The sequence below is a fragment of the Teleopsis dalmanni genome, chromosome 2, assembly GCF_002237135.1.
Source record: "Teleopsis dalmanni isolate 2A chromosome 2, ASM223713v2, whole genome shotgun sequence".
Lineage (NCBI taxonomy): Eukaryota > Metazoa > Arthropoda > Insecta > Diptera > Diopsidae > Teleopsis > Teleopsis dalmanni.
In genome coordinates, this window is record NC_051847.1 from 180,375,874 (window position 1) to 180,393,552 (window position 17,679).

At 29.1% G+C, this 17,679-nt stretch overlaps 5 protein-coding genes across 5 annotated transcripts in view; 3 read left to right on the forward strand and 2 right to left on the reverse strand.

The window, feature by feature from the left end:
* Positions 1–536, forward strand: part of LOC119676293 (transcription initiation factor TFIID subunit 1-like) — a 6,500-nt gene extending 5,964 nt beyond the window's left edge. Inside the window, exon 16 of the mRNA XM_038087532.1 lies at positions 503–536. Within this exon, the coding sequence (XP_037943460.1) occupies positions 503–536 (34 nt within the window). The remainder of the gene's footprint in view (positions 1–502) is intronic.
* Positions 537–1,169: 633 nt separating this feature from the next.
* On the forward strand, positions 1,170–4,423 carry LOC119686497 (transcription factor cwo; the record flags this gene model as incomplete). The annotated part of the gene is given in 3 exon segments (XM_038101091.1): positions 1,170–1,767; positions 2,328–2,649; positions 2,723–4,423. Coding segments are annotated over 2 exon segments (1,659 nt in total). The 3' UTR covers positions 4,108–4,423.
* A 2,950-nt stretch (positions 4,424–7,373) lies between these two features.
* Positions 7,374–11,785, reverse strand: LOC119680177 (putative uncharacterized protein DDB_G0282129). Its single transcript, XM_038092870.1, has 6 exons — positions 9,292–11,785; positions 9,083–9,236; positions 8,866–8,990; positions 8,371–8,473; positions 7,994–8,286; positions 7,374–7,859 (listed from the first exon to the last, which is right to left on the reverse strand). The coding sequence occupies exons 1-6, from the start codon at positions 11,592–11,594 to the stop codon at positions 7,748–7,750; spliced, it is 3,090 nt and encodes a 1,029-aa protein (XP_037948798.1). The 5' UTR covers positions 11,595–11,785; the 3' UTR covers positions 7,374–7,747.
* A 1,345-nt stretch (positions 11,786–13,130) lies between these two features.
* On the forward strand, positions 13,131–13,941 carry LOC119682342 (putative lipoyltransferase 2, mitochondrial). The gene has a single exon (XM_038095756.1). It carries the CDS (start codon positions 13,203–13,205, stop codon positions 13,905–13,907), a length of 705 nt encoding a protein of 234 aa, XP_037951684.1. The 5' UTR covers positions 13,131–13,202; the 3' UTR covers positions 13,908–13,941.
* A 65-nt stretch (positions 13,942–14,006) lies between these two features.
* Positions 14,007–15,927, reverse strand: LOC119676294 (tRNA (guanine(10)-N2)-methyltransferase homolog). Its single transcript, XM_038087533.1, has 7 exons — positions 15,773–15,927; positions 15,653–15,715; positions 15,197–15,589; positions 14,946–15,135; positions 14,667–14,879; positions 14,404–14,602; positions 14,007–14,343 (listed from the first exon to the last, which is right to left on the reverse strand). The coding sequence occupies exons 1-7, from the start codon at positions 15,836–15,838 to the stop codon at positions 14,007–14,009; spliced, it is 1,461 nt and encodes a 486-aa protein (XP_037943461.1). The 5' UTR covers positions 15,839–15,927.
* Between the last annotated feature and the right edge of the window lie 1,752 nt (positions 15,928–17,679).

A 17,679-nucleotide genomic window follows, 5' to 3' on the forward strand; every position in this document is an offset into this window, starting at 1 on the left:
GGTTTATTGCAATGATTAATGATATTTTTGTCATCTAAAACCTTTGTTTATTAAAATACCTAATAATCGAACTTATTTCTAGGTTTTAGAGAACATATATTAGTGCTGTCGTTATGCAGACAAAGCAAATTCTATCAATCCTAAAAAAGTTTGTGTTTATTTGTGCGATGCACGTTCGTTTATATTTTGTGTTCTCCCTTTAACTTGTGCTCATAAAGTCTCCGAATAATTTTACTGCGATTAATAACCGCAAATCCGGATATTCGTAGACTTCGGATTTACAAAAAATCCGATTTTGTTTTCACCCCCGGAGACTTCGTTGAATTCCGATTAATGGAATAATCGGAGAACTTCAATTTTTAAAAAATTGGAATAATGTAGACGGACAATATTGAGAAACACATGATTATTAAATTGCTGTCTTGCTAAAATGAAAAATTTTCACTTTTATTAATTTCCCTAAAAATTTGTTAATTCTCTATATATATTTTTTAATTTTTAGTCTTCGAAATGAGAAAATGAAAATGAGTCAATAAGAAAAAAATAAACTATCTGATCATGACTTGGTTCATTAACAAATAATTAATAATTCTCTATAGTGTTCCTACCACATATTTACTGTTATCAAAGAAACCATATGCTATAATAGCTTCACATTTTCCAATAAAATTTTTTTTACTAACTTAATAACATAGCCTCAAATAATTTATTTAAAGAGATAACATATAGTATATATAATTTTTTCTTCTTCTTCTCTTTTATATTGTTGTAAATGTAAAAAGAATAGTGGATATCTATTTAAAATATTCAACACATACTTTTCATATATGATAAACCTTTCTTATTATAAACAAAGCAACTTTCAAACTATGAGCAACAATTTAAATAATAATCTAATTGTCTTTATACGAGTACATAAGGACATATGTTGACATATCTCAATCAAGGTGATATCAAGAAATTCATATCGTAAAGTTCAAAGTATGTAGGAATTACATGAATACTTGCAGATACTAACTGCTTATCACTTTATACAGTGATGTTATCATATCTCTATGACATATTAATTTGTTATCGTTTTGCTAATATATAAGGTTAGCATATAATACGTTAAAAATATTTTATATATAATTAAAAAATTTTAAATAAAAATTACTATTTCCGCACAGTTCCCGTGGACTTATACTATGTAATCTGATTGACTGATTGATTGCTTGATTTGTAACTTATTTAAAATTGGAAGCCAAAACACTGACTTGGTGCTCTGGTGATTTTCAAAATTTACTTAACTCAACGTTTGGTCGACAATTCAATGGTTATATGTTCCTCTGATGAGCCAAGTGTTGCTGTGATATTTTCTAATACTAAATATATTATATATAAGCCAGCTTTTTATATCATATTAATTTGTATGCTTTTTATCAATGAATAAAATGAATAAAACGAATAAACAAAAACTACCTATATTTAACATTAGAGAACTTTTAATTTATATAAGAAATTCTAATTTTAAGATTTATCAAAAATTTTAAATTTAAGCTGTTTATTATATTTTAAAATAAAGAATTTTGAAAAAAGAAAATTTTACTTATCTGTGAACTTACTTTTATTTTTCCTCCTCTTTCATGCGTTAACAATAATAGTGAAGCAACAGTATCCAGTTTTCCTTATTGCACAGAATCTAGTTTAAATTTTTCCACATCAGCTACAACATACAGCGAGGATGATGCAGAATATGCTACCGGAAGACGTAATAAAACTTCTAGGGTAAATATTTTATATATACTCGTATTTTTAAACCAGACAAAAAGAAATTAAATTTTAATTGGTAAAAAAAAATAATAAAAATGAAACAATAAAACAATAAAATCATTAACACAATTAGGCAGCATTTTTATTATTAATTTCAATTATTTTATTTTTATAAAAAAAAATAACTAAAATTAAACATACTGCACGAATACTACAGGATCACATGGATCAGCAGCGGCCGCGCAAACAATGTTCTGCATCATCGCACAAAGACGCACTGTGTACACGACCGCTTTTGACCCTCCGCAATCCACAATTAAAGTTAAACACATGCTTATTTGAATCGCACCATATTTATAATTAAAATATTTACTCCAATGAAAATTATTTACATACACATTAAATATTTAAAATTTTAATTTAATTAAAAATTATATAAATAAAAATTGAAACACGTGTATTATTTCTTTTAAATTATTTAAAACAAAAAATTTAATAAAATTTAAAATTTAAAAACAATAATAGTAAATAAAATTAATAAATTCTCTTTTCAAACATATTTCAAAATTTTATAGCAAGATCCTTTGTCACACCGCATTATTGAGAAAAGACGACGAGATCGAATGAATTCTTGTTTAGCTGACCTATCACGTCTCATTCCCCCACACTACCAAAGAAAAGGGCGTGGTCGTATAGAGAAAACGGAAATTATTGAAATGGCCATTAGGCATCTAAAGCATTTACAAAACGAGTGTATGCAGAAGAACAATGAGTACCATTTGGGCTACACGGACTGCATGAAGGAAGCTGCCAAATTTCTATACGAAAGCCAAATGCAGGATTATTGTTATCGTTTACTTGCAAGACTGCAAGAACATTGCGATGAGTTGATAAAAAGTAGGTTTTTTTTTAAAAAAAAATAATAGAAAAACTTTCAATAAATTTATTTACACATTTTTTTCTTATGCAGATGATTGCAACAAATCACGTGGGTGTCATTTGCCAGATAATGTGAGCGCATCAAGCGGCAGTCCGCACCAACCATTTCACGCTGCACCACCAATTTGTCAACTGCGTGACATGCTGGGTACATCTGACATCGAGCATAGTAACGATCACGATGAATTTAAGGTGAAGGATTTAAGTTTTCGAAACCACTTAAATCAATTGCAGCGTGGTAATCCTAATGGTACCGCTGACAATTTACACAGCAGTAACAGTAGCAACAGTCATGCAGCTACCAATTCAACTTCTTCGTCTGCTGTAACATCCAATAATAATGCTGCCAGTTCAACAACTTTAAATAACAGCAGCAACACTAATTGCCATCCAACACAATCGCAGCAGCCACATCAAGCCGCGGTTATAACTTCAACAGCACCAGCATCTATATTACATCACACAGATTCCAGTAATCATGATTTTGAATCATCGCGTGAGCCAATGTTACATACTGATACATCTAATATGCATTCGCCACCACCACGTGATTCTATACTGCATCAACATCATCCACATATAAGTCACCACACATCCGACAGTTTACTATCGATCCGCATGCGTAATTTCTCTGAATCATCACATGATATCGAACATAACAACAATTATAAGTACAAAAATCATATAAAAGAACGTTTCAATCATGAATTGCACGATGAGGAAACATCCAGCGAACATTGCGCTGTACCACCTCTGCTGCAAAGTGAACATTCGCACACACACTCCATGTCTGAACATTCAAAAGACGGTACAGAACCAGAAATCGCACCAATAATTGCAAAAAAGCGCAAACTAGCCGAGGCTGCCGATGCAGCTGCAGTAAGTGGAAGTGCAGCTGTTAACAGCGCAATGGACGACAGCGAAGAGCGATCCTTACCGTCTACACGTACGCCTACAACAACAACTAATTTCTTGGGCTGTGATGAGAAACCATTTAATTTTAGCGAGATTAAAACAGAGTTGAGTAATTCTAATAGTGCCGTGGGCCATAGCTTACTGCAGACCAAAGCACATCTGGGCACGCCTAGCAGCACAACGGCATTACTACCACCAACGCATGCGCGTTCATTTGCTGTGCCCATATTTGCCATGCACGGTCAGGGCACATACTATGTACCACTTAATGTTGACTATAACGTACTTGTGCCCTTTCTGAATGGTATTGATCTGCTTGAAAAGAACTACAGCTCAATGCCAGTTGTACATCCCATTAACATAAATGTAAATTTTATGCCACCAACATCACTACTTGCTGCAGCTACTGCCGCAGCCGTCGCTGCAGGCAAGCAACAACAAGTCGCCGTCAATGGCACCACGTCAAAAACCAAAGTGGAGGCTCTAACCAATGGCTGGTGAAATGTGCAAGGCAAGCATTACTGAGTGTGTAACACGCAAAGCACTTAGAAGAACAACTACCTCAGACTTCTGTGAATAATCAATAATCATAAAATGGTTCTAGGTATTACAACAATACAACAAAACGGTTTTCAGCATTGAAAATTTGCAAGCAAATGCAAAGCTGTGCCACGCCTATAGGTTTAAAGATATAGAGCTAAACATAAAATGTACATTAGCTCTTTTTATGTGCTTTCATTATTGCTTAAGTGTTTTTTGATTTTCATATAAAAAACATATATTTGTTAACATCAATTTGTGAAGTTTCTTAGTTCTAATTATGCATAATAAAATAGTTTTATTAAATGTATTAGGAAAATATCTAAATTCTATAAAATATGATTTTTTATATAGCATTTTTAATATAATTTTAAGTTTGATTTTGCTAATTGTGTTACTTGTATTTTTAATTTAAACTTAATTTCTAATGTTAATATTAAACTAATATAGTTTTAATATAAAATAAGTAAACTAAAAGATAGTTAACTAAAATAATATATTTTCTTTAACTTTATGTTATTAAATATTAATTGTATATAATACAATATAATTTTAAATAATAACAAAAAATTAAAAAATAAATGTTTTTGCAAATGTCGATGTTGCAGTTTAAAATTTTTCAGGTAATTTTATTATTATAATATATTTTATTAAGTAATATATTATGATTTTGTTATATCTATAAAATGAATAACTACTAGTCAGACGATAGATAAGACAAAATAAAATTAAAAATATAGAAAAATATTATATAATTAACTAGTGGTAATATACAATTAACTAATGGTATATAGTTCAAAAAAAAACCGACAAATAAAAAAATCTTTTTTTAATTAAATATGTAAAACTAGTAAAAAACAATTTATTTATATATTAACAGCATAAAAAATATTTTTATGAATTTTATGTATATGTGTAAATTGTTATTTATGTAATATTTACAGTTAGTAGTAAATAATTTCTTTGGCATATACGGAATATCTATTGAATAATATGCCCGTACTACGTTTTTCCTGGAAAAACTTTACATGTGTGTATAATTTATATGTAGACACTAGTATAAAGTGTAAAAGTAATATAATAACTATTATATTATATTCTAAAAAACAAATATTTACATTAAAGCTTAAATTGACTTTCAAACTAATTTATATGTACAGCCAATCGCAAACATGTTATTATTATACTGAGTTGGTCTTGAATATAAATAACTATTAACATTTAAAAAAAAATTTTGAAGAGCTCATAAAGAAAAATTAATAGAAAACTGCAAATATTTTGGTTTTAACTCCATATACACTGGTATAATTGTAAAACTTAAATTAATTTTACTTAACTTTTTCGAAGAGTTAAAATATTATTAACCTTATTTAATTAACAACAAATATTTTTTCTCCAACGCATAGTTTTCACAAGATAGTCTTTTTAACCGAATTTGTTTAAATTCATTTGAACACCAATGATAGTAGTGACATAGTATATTGTGCTATTAATACACCTTATTAATATAGTATAGATATATACATAGTATATATCTATTACATTTATACACAATATAAATGCAGAAAGAAACCCTCTTAGTCCTAAACACTAAATCAAATTAACTAATATCCAATTTAAATTAAAATGTCCCACTTAAAGTAAATTTTTAATATTAGAAATTTAAATATTAAATATTTTGTTAAAAATTTTAATACTGAAAACACTTGAAAATTGTAATTATTTTATATAAAATTATTTTTTATACTTTAAGATATTAAAACTTATCAACCAATTAAAAGAATAGTAAAGAACCAATAAATAAATATTATATTTTCTTAATATATTTATTGTGAGAAAGATAGGACTAATTTTTTGTACATGGTTACACAATTTAAGCTTTTATGTAAATATATCACCAATATATTAATAGACATATAGATATAATTTTTTGTTCCATTAAGAGTTACGTTTACTAACTAAAGTCTTAGTCTTTAAAATGTATTGATAAATTTAAATGCATGTAAAAATAAAAATAATATGTAAAAAAATGTGTATATATTATACAATAAAATAAATTTATGCCCACAAAAAACTATTATTAGGATAACAACTATTTCATATACAAAGCCATCATTTCTTACTAACACCTAAAGTATATACGTACATGAAAGTATAGACATTTGTATTAAATATTTAAAAAATAAATAAAATTTCTATGTTTTAAATGTTGTTTCAATATATTGTTATATAAATGTATATGTTATAACTTTGTATTTTAATATAAATAAATGAAAACAAAAATATGCTAAATATGTGTATATGAACAAAATAAATTCAATAAGTTATAGTAAGTAACTTTAATAATAAAAATATTTTAGACCGGATATATTTGTTGTTCTGTTATGGATATTTCTTTCGTTTAAAAGCTCTGGAAATATGGGAATAATGTATGTGCATCGACTAAGTTAAATTGTTTAAAAGCCATGCCGTATTGATGGCAACATGATGCAACATAAAATACTATGTGTATAGGCTACTAGGCTAATTTGTTTAAAAGCTATGCATGCAGTATTGATGGCAACATGATGAAACATGGGAATAACTATGTGTATCCATTAGGTTGTTTTGTTTAAAAGCCATGCAGTAATAATGGTAACATGATGAAACATAGGAATAACTATGTATATCCATTAGGTTATTTTATTTAAGAGCCATGCAGTAGTGATAGTAAATGGAAACATAGGAATAATTATATATAACCAATAGGTTACTATTTATTAATTACAGATTATGATGACCTGTATATATTATAAGGTGTATGTTTAAAACGTTTCCAACTCGAAAGGCTAATTATATATTTCATCGTTTTTACTTTGGATCAAATTAAATATTATATTGGAATAACCTATAAATCCATATGCTCTATTAATTGAATGATTCTGTTGCAAAGTAAAATATTATACTTAGAGAACAATTGTACCCAAAACGCACAATATTTTCATTCTCAATATGATGAGAAAATCTGTAAATTTTGTTAGCAGCATTTATTGAACCCGAAATTTTAAAAAATTATATTCAAATCAGAAAAATTTTAATTTTATAGTTTTTATTTATTTGTTACATCAAATAATTTGTTTTACATAATTTAAGTTTTAGAAGAATATTTAATCAAATAAATACTCTATTTAATTATTGTATTAGTTTACATTATTTTTTTTTTTAATTTTTGCTTCTTTTTATAGAAGTTGCACTTACATATGGTAATGATTATATTATATATAATAATATAAAGTGTAAAAAGTATTAAATTTTTGTATAATGTTGCATTTGTTTGCAAAGATTTTATAGTAAATATTCAGAGAACATATAACAGGTAGTTTTTTATAAAAACTGTTATTCGATTTTGGTTGTAATATTAAATTCAATAGAAGTTTACAAAAAATATATTTCACAATATAAATAATTCTATAAATTCTGAAATATATAGGATTAGAATTCCAATGATATAGTGTTCTCATTTTGAATGTTTATATATTTGTATTAGAGTATAATGCTTAAAACTAAAAACAAAATCGTTAGAGATTTTAAAAACACTTAAATCTATATTATTAAATAATTATTAGTTACGCCGAGAACGTTTTCTAGATGAACTCGCATACGCGGAAGAATTCGGCTGGTTAGGATTTTGCCCACTATACAAATTGTCAAGAAAATCGTGCAACGATGTATCGCTGTTATATAAAACATATATATATATATTACATACAATTTTAAATTCAATTAAGGCGAAAGAAACTATTTTCTTAATAGAAACTATTGTTTCAATAAAGCATTTTTTTTAGCAAAATATGTATTACTTTATTACCTTTGAGGAATATCCCGATTGAATTTACCACTGCCCCCAGCGCCATAGCTGTTATATTTTTGTGAGTTTTGCGGTGACTGCTGTTGACGTTGCTGTTGTGTTTGTTGTTGTTGCTGCTGTTGCTGTGCACCTCGTACTATACGATATTGCACCATATGCGAGTTTGGTTCCAAATGAGAAAGTGCACCTTTTTGACAATTTGCCCATTCAGTAATATCATACACTTTACCCTCCATTAAAGCCAAATATTTCCAACGCAAACCCATGAAACTCGTTTCTGCCCATATATCACCCTTAAAATATTGTAAAAAATGATTAGATAATAATTACTGGACTGTGACAAAATCATAGTATATAAAAAAACAAATTATACACACCTCTCTTGCTGAATGACGAATTTTACAAGAAGCACAATCTCGTGCAGCATAATGTGGCCGATCAATTTGTTTACGTGGATGCCGCAGTCCACAAGTGCTACACCTAAAAAAATATTTATTTTTTATTAAATAATTATACAGTATTTTTATCAATTAATAAAGCCTGCTTACAACATTTTACATATAATTGAGACTAATAATAAATATAGTGTAATATTCATCTAAAATGTATAGTAATGGTATAAGCAAATACGTATTATTATATATATATGAATATAGGTAGCACCATATCAATAATTGTGTATTGTTGCTCATAATGTAAGCCATTTTCTAAGAGTATGTATTTAATTTAATATTAAAAATTTTCGTTAAATTTTTCTAGTTTGATTTTATATGAAATTTGCCAATATAACACTAAATGTATTTGTTAAAAAATAATAATTAAAAAACAGCAAGTAAGTTATTATATCATTTTGTATAATGAAATATAATTACCTTATTGTATTGGCAGCTTCAGTAATTTTGGTTTGTAATTGCGATAACAGATCATGTAGCTCTGTCCAAGCCTTTTCAGCATGTAGTGCTTCAACTAAACTCTGATCATAGGCCAAACGATTTTCCTACCAAAATAAAACAAATTGTAATGTACCATTTAACTAAACAATAGTATCAAGCATAAAATTCACTTAAATGAAATAAAAATATGTATTACCGGTTCGCCAATCAACTCAAAAGCTCGTTGTAAAACTTTAAATGCTTCTTCTGCTCCAGCTTGTTTATTTTTATCGGGATGTACTAACACTGCTATTTTTTTGTAATGTTTACGTATTTGTTCCGGTGAACTATTTGCTGGCACACCTAAAATACTATATTTAAGACATTAAATCTGAAACTTTTTAAAAAACTATCAGAGACAACTACCTGTAAGCATCTTTTCCTTTACAATTTAGTAATGAATACATTGCCTCTTCGCCGGTTTGTGGAAGTCGTCCGCTTTTAAAAGATTCCGTTGGAACATCTGGTGGTTTCTTTTTATAAAACTTTCTCCAAAAAGCCCAATTGGAGTTCTTTTCAAAGCGCCCATCAAATTTTCGCCAATAATTTTTAATCCATATACTGGGTTTATCCGAATTTTGTTTTAAATCCTTTCGTAATTGTTTTAAAAATATCAAGGAAGAGTCGTAGGCCGTTAACATTCTATCATAAAACATACTAAATCCAAGTACAATAATATCATAAACTAAATAAAATAACCAATTTAGAATTTTTATCATATATTCAAGCCACGTTGTCAACAACTTTTTAGCCAATTCATAGTTACGATTTGGACCGTTATTCAAAGAACCATGTGAAGAAGAATAATTGGCACCACGATTCCGCTTAGAAGAGTATGAATAGGAAGTTGAGTGATTATAGCGTGCTTTATGATTATTACCGCCTGAAGAATTGTATGTATGGGAATTCGAGTAATAATTTGAAGTTTTATTTGTTTTACGGGTAGAATTTTTTGCAGTCGAATTGTGAGATATATTAGAGGAAACTGAGGACGAAGAAGCTGAAGAAGTTGATGCAGTCGATGAAGCAGAGGAAATGGAATTAGTTTTCTTTTTATGTTCAAAATAATCATCATCCTTAGGTGAGACATTATAATAAGAATTAATGTCCTTCTCTGTAATACCACTTGTTTTCCGATTTTTGCCAAGATCAGTTGCATCGTCCGTATTCATTTGTTTGCTATTAGCACGTTTTTTATTTATATCTGCTGTGGTAGCTACCGGTTTTTGAGTTGGTTTCTGCATATTTTGTTTTTGTTGTACATTAATATCGTTAGTAATTGTTTTGATTCTGCTTTTATTTAATCTCTTTGATATTTTGCTGTTAGAATTTTGCTGTTGTAAATTTTCTTTATTATCATAAACGGCTGGTCTTCTTGTTTTATTTTGCAATAAAGCATCTTCAATATAACCGTGGCGTTTATGTTGAACGTTATTAGAATCGAGTGAATTTTTATTTTCGGATTTACGGTTATTTGCTACGCCTGAGGATCTACCAGATTTGTGTAAATGTTGGTTGCTGTGATGAAAAATCTTTGATGAATTGCCTTTGCTAAGCACATCAGAATAGGTTAAAGGCATCGGCTTAACTTCAGCCACAATACGTTTTTTAACTTCGGTTTGGATATTAACAGACGGTATGGGAGGAATATGTAGATTAGCATTAACTATATTTATTCTTTCATTGTAGTTTTGCTTAGATAATGTATGTTTATCTATGAAGGTTTGTGTAGAGGACAATACTGGAGTTGGTTGTATCTGCTCTGGATTCTGGTGTAATAATGAAATTGGCATTGTGGCAGCATTACAGTCGTCAATGACACCAAATACTTGTGTGTTAGCATGTGGACTATTACCATGACAGATGTTTGCATCTAACATAACATTTGATTGTTGCAAGGAATCATTATTATTTAGGGGTGACTGTGTCGAAAGCTGTGATAAAGGTGTACCAAATTGACTGTAAGTGCCTCCAGTCAAATTTGGTGACCAGTTATTAACAAGTTTATTGATAATCATATTTGTCGTACAATTTGTGTTTGCGGTTTGTTCATCATGAATGCTGGTATTATTCATCATAAGAAGTGAAGGTGGTGACTGCTGCATTTGCTGAGGATAAGATTGAGGATGTATATTGACTTCTGCATTAAGATTTATGGATTGATTATCATGTACAGGCATAACAGTGTTACTTGAAAACAGCTCATAGCTGTTAAAAACCTGTGTGGTGGAAGCTGGTGGTGACTGAGGTGATTGTAAATGATATGCCTGTGCTTGGTGCACCGCATGCTGATAGACATTACCATCATTCACTAAACCACCATTTACTCCATTATCTGTGCAATGATAAACTTTTAAAAAATTTCCATGTCCTACAGGTAGCACTGAGTATGTTTCGGGTGTTGCAGCTGGTGATGCATACGCGTTCTGTGTGTGCATGTTAAACATGTAATCATTGTATAGTTGTGGCTGTGGTTGTTGTGGCGGCAATGTTGGCTGTATATATTGTGGTCCTACTAATTGATTTTGCCACATAAGTGTTGGTGGCATGGAAATATTGCCATTGTTGTTTGCAACTGGTTGCGATAAAACTTGTAGGAACTCAGCTGGGTTAGAAGAAAAAGTACTAAAACTATCATCTCGTTGATTGTTGCCATCATTAGAAGACATAGCAAGGTAAACGTAAAGTAAGCAAGTTTTTTTTCACGGGTCAAGTTTTTATCATTTAGCACGAGATCACTTCAATAGTTTTGAAAATATTATTAAAGTATTATTTTATTGTGATTAACTTTATCATATGATAATAACAACTTAAACATAAATTATATTCGAAGTTATAATTACTTTTATTTTGATTGTATTTTCATACAATTTATACATTAATGAAAATTTTTCCTTATTCTAAAAACGCCACTACGGCAAAGTATGCAGAATGTCAAAATCACTTATACGGAATGACATAATTTTTCCAGAGTTGTAATAAAATGTAGCGTACTTCTAATAACATTTATTTATTTATTTCTTCATTCATGTATTTATAATAAGAAAAGAAATAATTATAATGTTCGTTAATAATTAGAGTGAGAAAAATTTATTAAAACAATATGTTTCTTTGTTTTCGTATGCAGCATTGCACACTTGACATTGTTGTTGTGATATATACTACATCTGTCAGTTTTTTTTTAACGGAAAACGAGTTACTAAACTTAAAATTTATATTATTAGCAAAAATATTTTTATTTGATATAGATTAAATTTTAAATTTCTAAATTTCTATTATTCTTAGTAGGTTAGGTTATATTGGCGATCCCAAAGGATCCACTTAGGCCTATAGGCCCATTGTGCTACCGCATTATTAAAAACCGAAGAGTTAGAACCACTTAGAAGCTTTGGCAAAGCTAATAATGCTCTTTAGAGGAAGGTCTTGCAGTTCTTCAAGATCTTCAAAAAATAAAGCCGCACATGTGCAGGACGACACCTGTGGCTTGTTTATGTAACTTTTTCACTTCTTTTTCTCGAACGATTTTTCTCACTTTAGACAGAGAAAACTAAGTGAGAAAGTTACATAAACGAGCCGCTGTAAGTAAATCTACTACAAGGCTGATAACTCTATTAAGCTACTCAATGAGAGAGTTTCATTACTTTTATTGGAGCGTAGCCAAATTGCATACAAATGCCTGCATATCGTTGATTTTTTCAGTATTTCTAAGAAATTGAAATATGTGAATTGTATTATATATATGACTGCTTTGATTTTACTACATAAGCGTATTAAAAAGCGACTAAATTGTAACATTTCTGATTTATTTCATATTTAATTAATAAACATTTTAGAATTAATATTTTTAACTTTAATTTCTCATACAATTAAAATAATTTTTTCATTGCACATAATAAATAATTGACGTTATTGAATTACGAATTGGCAACACTGAAATAAAGAGGTTTCCATATGTATAATTATTCAAATAATTTGTGTAAAGGTACAAAAAGAATATTATTGTTGAATTAAAATAAAATATAATTTAATTTCATTCAAAGGTCTAATTTTACAATTGCATACAAAAGGAAAATCTATTCAACTATGAAACGCTATATTTCGTATTTATTGCTATTGAATAGGAATTGGTGGACAATGTAGTGCCTCCAAAGTGTGCAATCTGCACAAAATTTTCTTGTATAAAAAATTATGCATTAAAAAAAGAATTTGGTTTAAATTCGTGGAGAAACGCTACAATTAAATACTCAAATTACTTTTGAGTTTACTTAATAAACGCCATGAAACCATTAATTACAGTAATACGAGCCGGGCGTATAAGCTACGGCACAGGTTTACTCCTACAAAAATATTTATGTAATCAGCGCATGGAGGAAGTGGACAAATTTCGAAATTATATTTTGTTACAAGAATTCAATCCAGTGTACACAACAGGTTTGCGCACAAAGGAATACACAAAAGAAGATGAGATACGCCTGCGGAAATGTGGTGCAGAATTTTATCGCACGAATCGTGGTGGACTCATAACTTTTCATGGTCACGGGCAGCTCGTAGCATATCCCATTATACATCTAAGACAATTCAAACTAACCATGCGTTTGTATATCAAAACTTTGGAAGAAACTGTTATCAACGCTTGCCAACAATTAGGCGTACTTAATCCAACTACAACACAAGACACTGGTATATGGGTGAATGATAATAAAATATGTGCCATTGGTGTGCATGGTTCGCGTTTCGTGACTACACATGGTATAGGACTGAATTGTAGCACAGACTTGGAATGGTTTGAACACATAATACCTTGCGGTATAGAAGGCAAAGGTGTTACGTCGCTAAGTGTTGAACTTAAGCGCCACGTATCAATAGACGAAGCATCAAATGAGTTCATAAAAAGTTTTGCAAATATTTTCAATTGTCGCATTGAAGAAGGTCAATTTGATGCAAATAATTTAATCAGAGAAGCTCAATCTAAAGCATCTTGAACAGGTTATCCGTTTAAATTGATCAATCTGATTTATTTTTTAAATATATCTGTTATATGTGCAATTTTTTTTCGTTATTAAAAAAATAAATTATTTATATTATTTAAATCTGGCTTTATTAAGAGAAATTTTCAATTCTCGTGAGTCTGGTAAATTTTTTCCGCGTTTTATTGCTTCAATACGTCCTTGTTCTCTCAGCTCCGATTTTCGCAAACGTCGTTCCGTACGAGATTCCGTAACGTTATCAAAATACCTAGGTCTAAATTCTGTTACAATGAAATCGTCACTTTGTGTGTTGCTATCATGTAATTCAGGATCAGAATGTTTCTCATAGGTAAGAAGTCTTCTTGAGGTTTGTCCGCATAGTAATTGCTCACTGTTTCCCACTAATTTCAGATTTATATGGCGTGGCACAATTTCTTCAGTGTAATCCTCGCTAAATTGAATATTGCAAGAAATAATTATTGTTTTGTGACTTCTTCTAATAACAACTTACCGATGAAATGGCAACCAACACACTAATCTGCCGCCAATTTTTAAATAGTTAGCTGCGAATGACAGTAAATCAGCGTAGAGCTGTTGCAAACAATAATGTGATGTCGAAGGATAATGTGGCATATCAGCAGTTCGCACATTTGATTTATTTGATTGCTTCATTTCCACTTTTTCTGTCGCTTCTCTTATGCCATAAGGAGCTACCGAAATAATAAATATTTTTGTGTTTTTTTCTGAAATTGTGTTTATGATTTTATTACTTACGATCTGTTATGATGCAATCGAATTTTACTCGTTTATTCCAAAGTGGATTAGAAAAATCTGCTACCACAACATCTAAGTAGCGTTCTGCACAGCCGTATTGTTTAAGGTTCTCACGAATGCTTTCGTCTTTTTCACGCTTTTTTTGCGTTATTCGACTTGGACGATTACGTGCGTGAAGCATCATAAAATCAATGTCAGCTCCAAGTACATAGCCTGTTTTTGATTTATAATGTATTTTAATTAATTTTTATGTAAGCAGAAAAAATACTGTTTCCAAACCTCCAAATTTTGCGGAACTCACTAGCAGTGAACCTGTACCAACAAATGGGTCTAAAACGAGATCACCATCTCTTACCAGTGCCTGGTTTGCCATTAATAAACTAAGCTGCGCATCCATACTTGTATTTCCTATAAATTTTCTGTTCTTTAAAGAAAGTTCTTTAATTAGGTGTCGTTGACCGTTCGAAATCTATATTTTAATAAACATAAATTTAATATCAGTATTTTATCGCAATTAAAATTTATCATACCAAACGTCCAAACAACACATCATCAGGTTTTTCTGGCACATTGGTAGGATCGAGACCCCAAAATTCTATATACCACCACTCAACCTGTGGTGTTTTTAAATCCACATTTCCTTCTATTGGCAAATAATCAAGTGATTCTATTTTTTGAATTTTTTCTGCTTGTTTAAGGTGTTTGTTGTAAGTTTCCACAATTATTTTAAAGGAGCAATCTTTTTTAAAGTAATTATTTATTTCTTTGTCATTCTCTTTTGTGTAAGATTGTAGTTGTTTGTGAAAATCTGTTAATGAATTTCCATGGGACCAGAGTTCCAAAACACAACGCAGTGCAATCGAACGCGAGGCAAATTTTAAAGCTGACTCATCATTCGGGAACTCAACTACCCAGAATGGATTCTGTTAGATAAGCGTAAGGCATTTTATTATACTTTGTACAAAATACTAAATTTTTATAATTACTGTGGTATTTTCGGTTAGTATCTGGAAACGTAGATCAAACAGTTTTGCTATACTCTTGAATTCCTGTGAATAAGATTGCGAATTAAGCTCTTGTTAATGTTTATAATAAATTTACGTTACCCCCATACGGAAATCAACATGTTCCTGCGCAAACCATAATATATACTTTTTCCAGTTAATTGTCATTTTTTAAACAAACAAATCCTCAATATTATACGCGAAATAATTGTGTGATACGATAAAGTATCAGTTTTTTGGACTTAATATAAATGCAGCTCGTGTTTTGCATTTTTTGTTTACATCACTATTTCGTAGAGTTGCCATTGTTGTTTAAAAACACTTCTACTAAACTACCTTGCACACAATTTAAAAAGTGTAGTAGATAACAATTATATAAATAATAAAAACTGAAAATATTATAAATTTTTAATATTTTCAGATTTATATCGCATTGAGTAGAAAAACGAAAAACATTCATTGTTATTAAACAATGATGGCATAAATTCGTTAAAAGACAATTAAAAGTTCATGCTTAATTTTATTATATTTACACTACACATTTACAAATAATATATTCATAAATGTTATACATGTTGAGTCTTTTCCGAATTATTGCAACTGGGCACTTTTACTCTTTAATAGCTGGGGTGTTTTTGCAGAGTCCCACGCTTTTCACTGACTTCTTTATATATTTCTCAAAAGCTTCGTGATTATTCGATGATTAAATGAACAATAAAAACTAGAAATAATAAAATTATAGTTTTTAATAATCATTTTTGGATTCATATCGCATTGTGAATGAACACTAAAAACAATTATTTTTCAACAACGGTAATATAAATTCATTAAAAGGCTTTATGTGAAAATCTATTATATGCTTAGTTTTTTAAATAAATTAGTTATTAATTTTATTGTAAAAAGCAGTGAATTTAACAAATTTTGTATGTATTTTTAAATTTAAAATATTATTTTTATTAGCTCTAATGTTTATGAAAATTTTGTTAAAAACAATATCAAACATTTTTTTATAAATGCAATATGTACTTTGAGTTGACACAACTCCAATAAATTACTTAACATTGTGTTATTTTCTTCATATACATAATATGGAATTTAAAAAATGAAGGCTTTGTACTGAAGGAATAGTAACGACAAAAATTTACAATTAACTATAAGATTATTATTATGTTATGTCCTCGAATTGTGTGATTTGGTTATAAAATATGTGCAAATATAATTTGTATATTGTTTCAATTAATTTTTAGAGACAGACTATTTTGCTGATTACCATGTCATGGTCCATTTTATTACATCTAATCGTTTAAATATATTCAATGTACAACATATATTTTTCTTAGATTATCATTAACATTATTATTTTTAAAAAAACATTCAATAATGTCCCTAATTCACTAAATATACAATTTTATTGCTAGTGAAGCACCTTTTAATTAATACACTCATAATTTTTTTTTTTTTAAATATTTTATTGGATATGAATAGTACAATCTTAACCATTTGTTAATTTATTACTATTGCTAAATTACGCTTAATAGATATTAAGTAATATGTGTGCGGGATACACTCGAAAAATCACTATTTGCGTTTATCGTCATGCTGCCCTTATGTCTAACCGTTCAGAATAACATCGAAATAAGCATACTCTGAATTTATACTCGTTAGACTTTGGCAAGTATTATCTTGTCAAAACTTAAGGCAAAATAAAAAGTCAATTTTTTTAATTATTTAAAATTACCAATACAAAAAAGTTCTTTAAAAAAAAATTTTAATATTGTTTCTGTTTTGAAGGTATTTTCACGTTTTGTGCATCTTTTTCAATATTTCACAGTAATACTCAAACTGTATTCAGCACATTGTATTGTCTGTGCTGATACAGCGGCTTTAAATAGGTATATGTATACATATTATAGCAGATGGCGCTAACTTCATTAAAGGAGATTTTTGAAAAACTAATATTGGGAATAAATTGTCCCAAAAAGCTTTTACACTTATTGAATATATGACAA

Coding starts and splice junctions, on each gene's coding strand:
- LOC119676294 (XM_038087533.1), bottom strand. CDS start 15,838: ATGACAATTAACTGGAAAAAGTATATATTATGGTTTGCGCAGGAACAT. Junction 15,590..15,652: donor TACTAACCGAAAATACCACA/GTAATTATAAAA, acceptor CTTATCTAACAG/AATCCATTCTGGGTAGTTGA. Junction 14,603..14,666: donor CGATTGCATCATAACAGATC/GTAAGTAATAAA, acceptor TTATTTCGGTAG/CTCCTTATGGCATAAGAGAA.
- LOC119680177 (XM_038092870.1), bottom strand. CDS start 11,594: ATGTCTTCTAATGATGGCAACAATCAACGAGATGATAGTTTTAGTACT. Junction 8,991..9,082: donor TTGAGTTGATTGGCGAACCG/GTAATACATATT, acceptor TTATTTTGGTAG/GAAAATCGTTTGGCCTATGA. Junction 7,860..7,993: donor AATCGGGATATTCCTCAAAG/GTAATAAAGTAA, acceptor TTTATATAACAG/CGATACATCGTTGCACGATT.
- LOC119682342 (XM_038095756.1), top strand. CDS start 13,203: ATGAAACCATTAATTACAGTAATACGAGCCGGGCGTATAAGCTACGGC.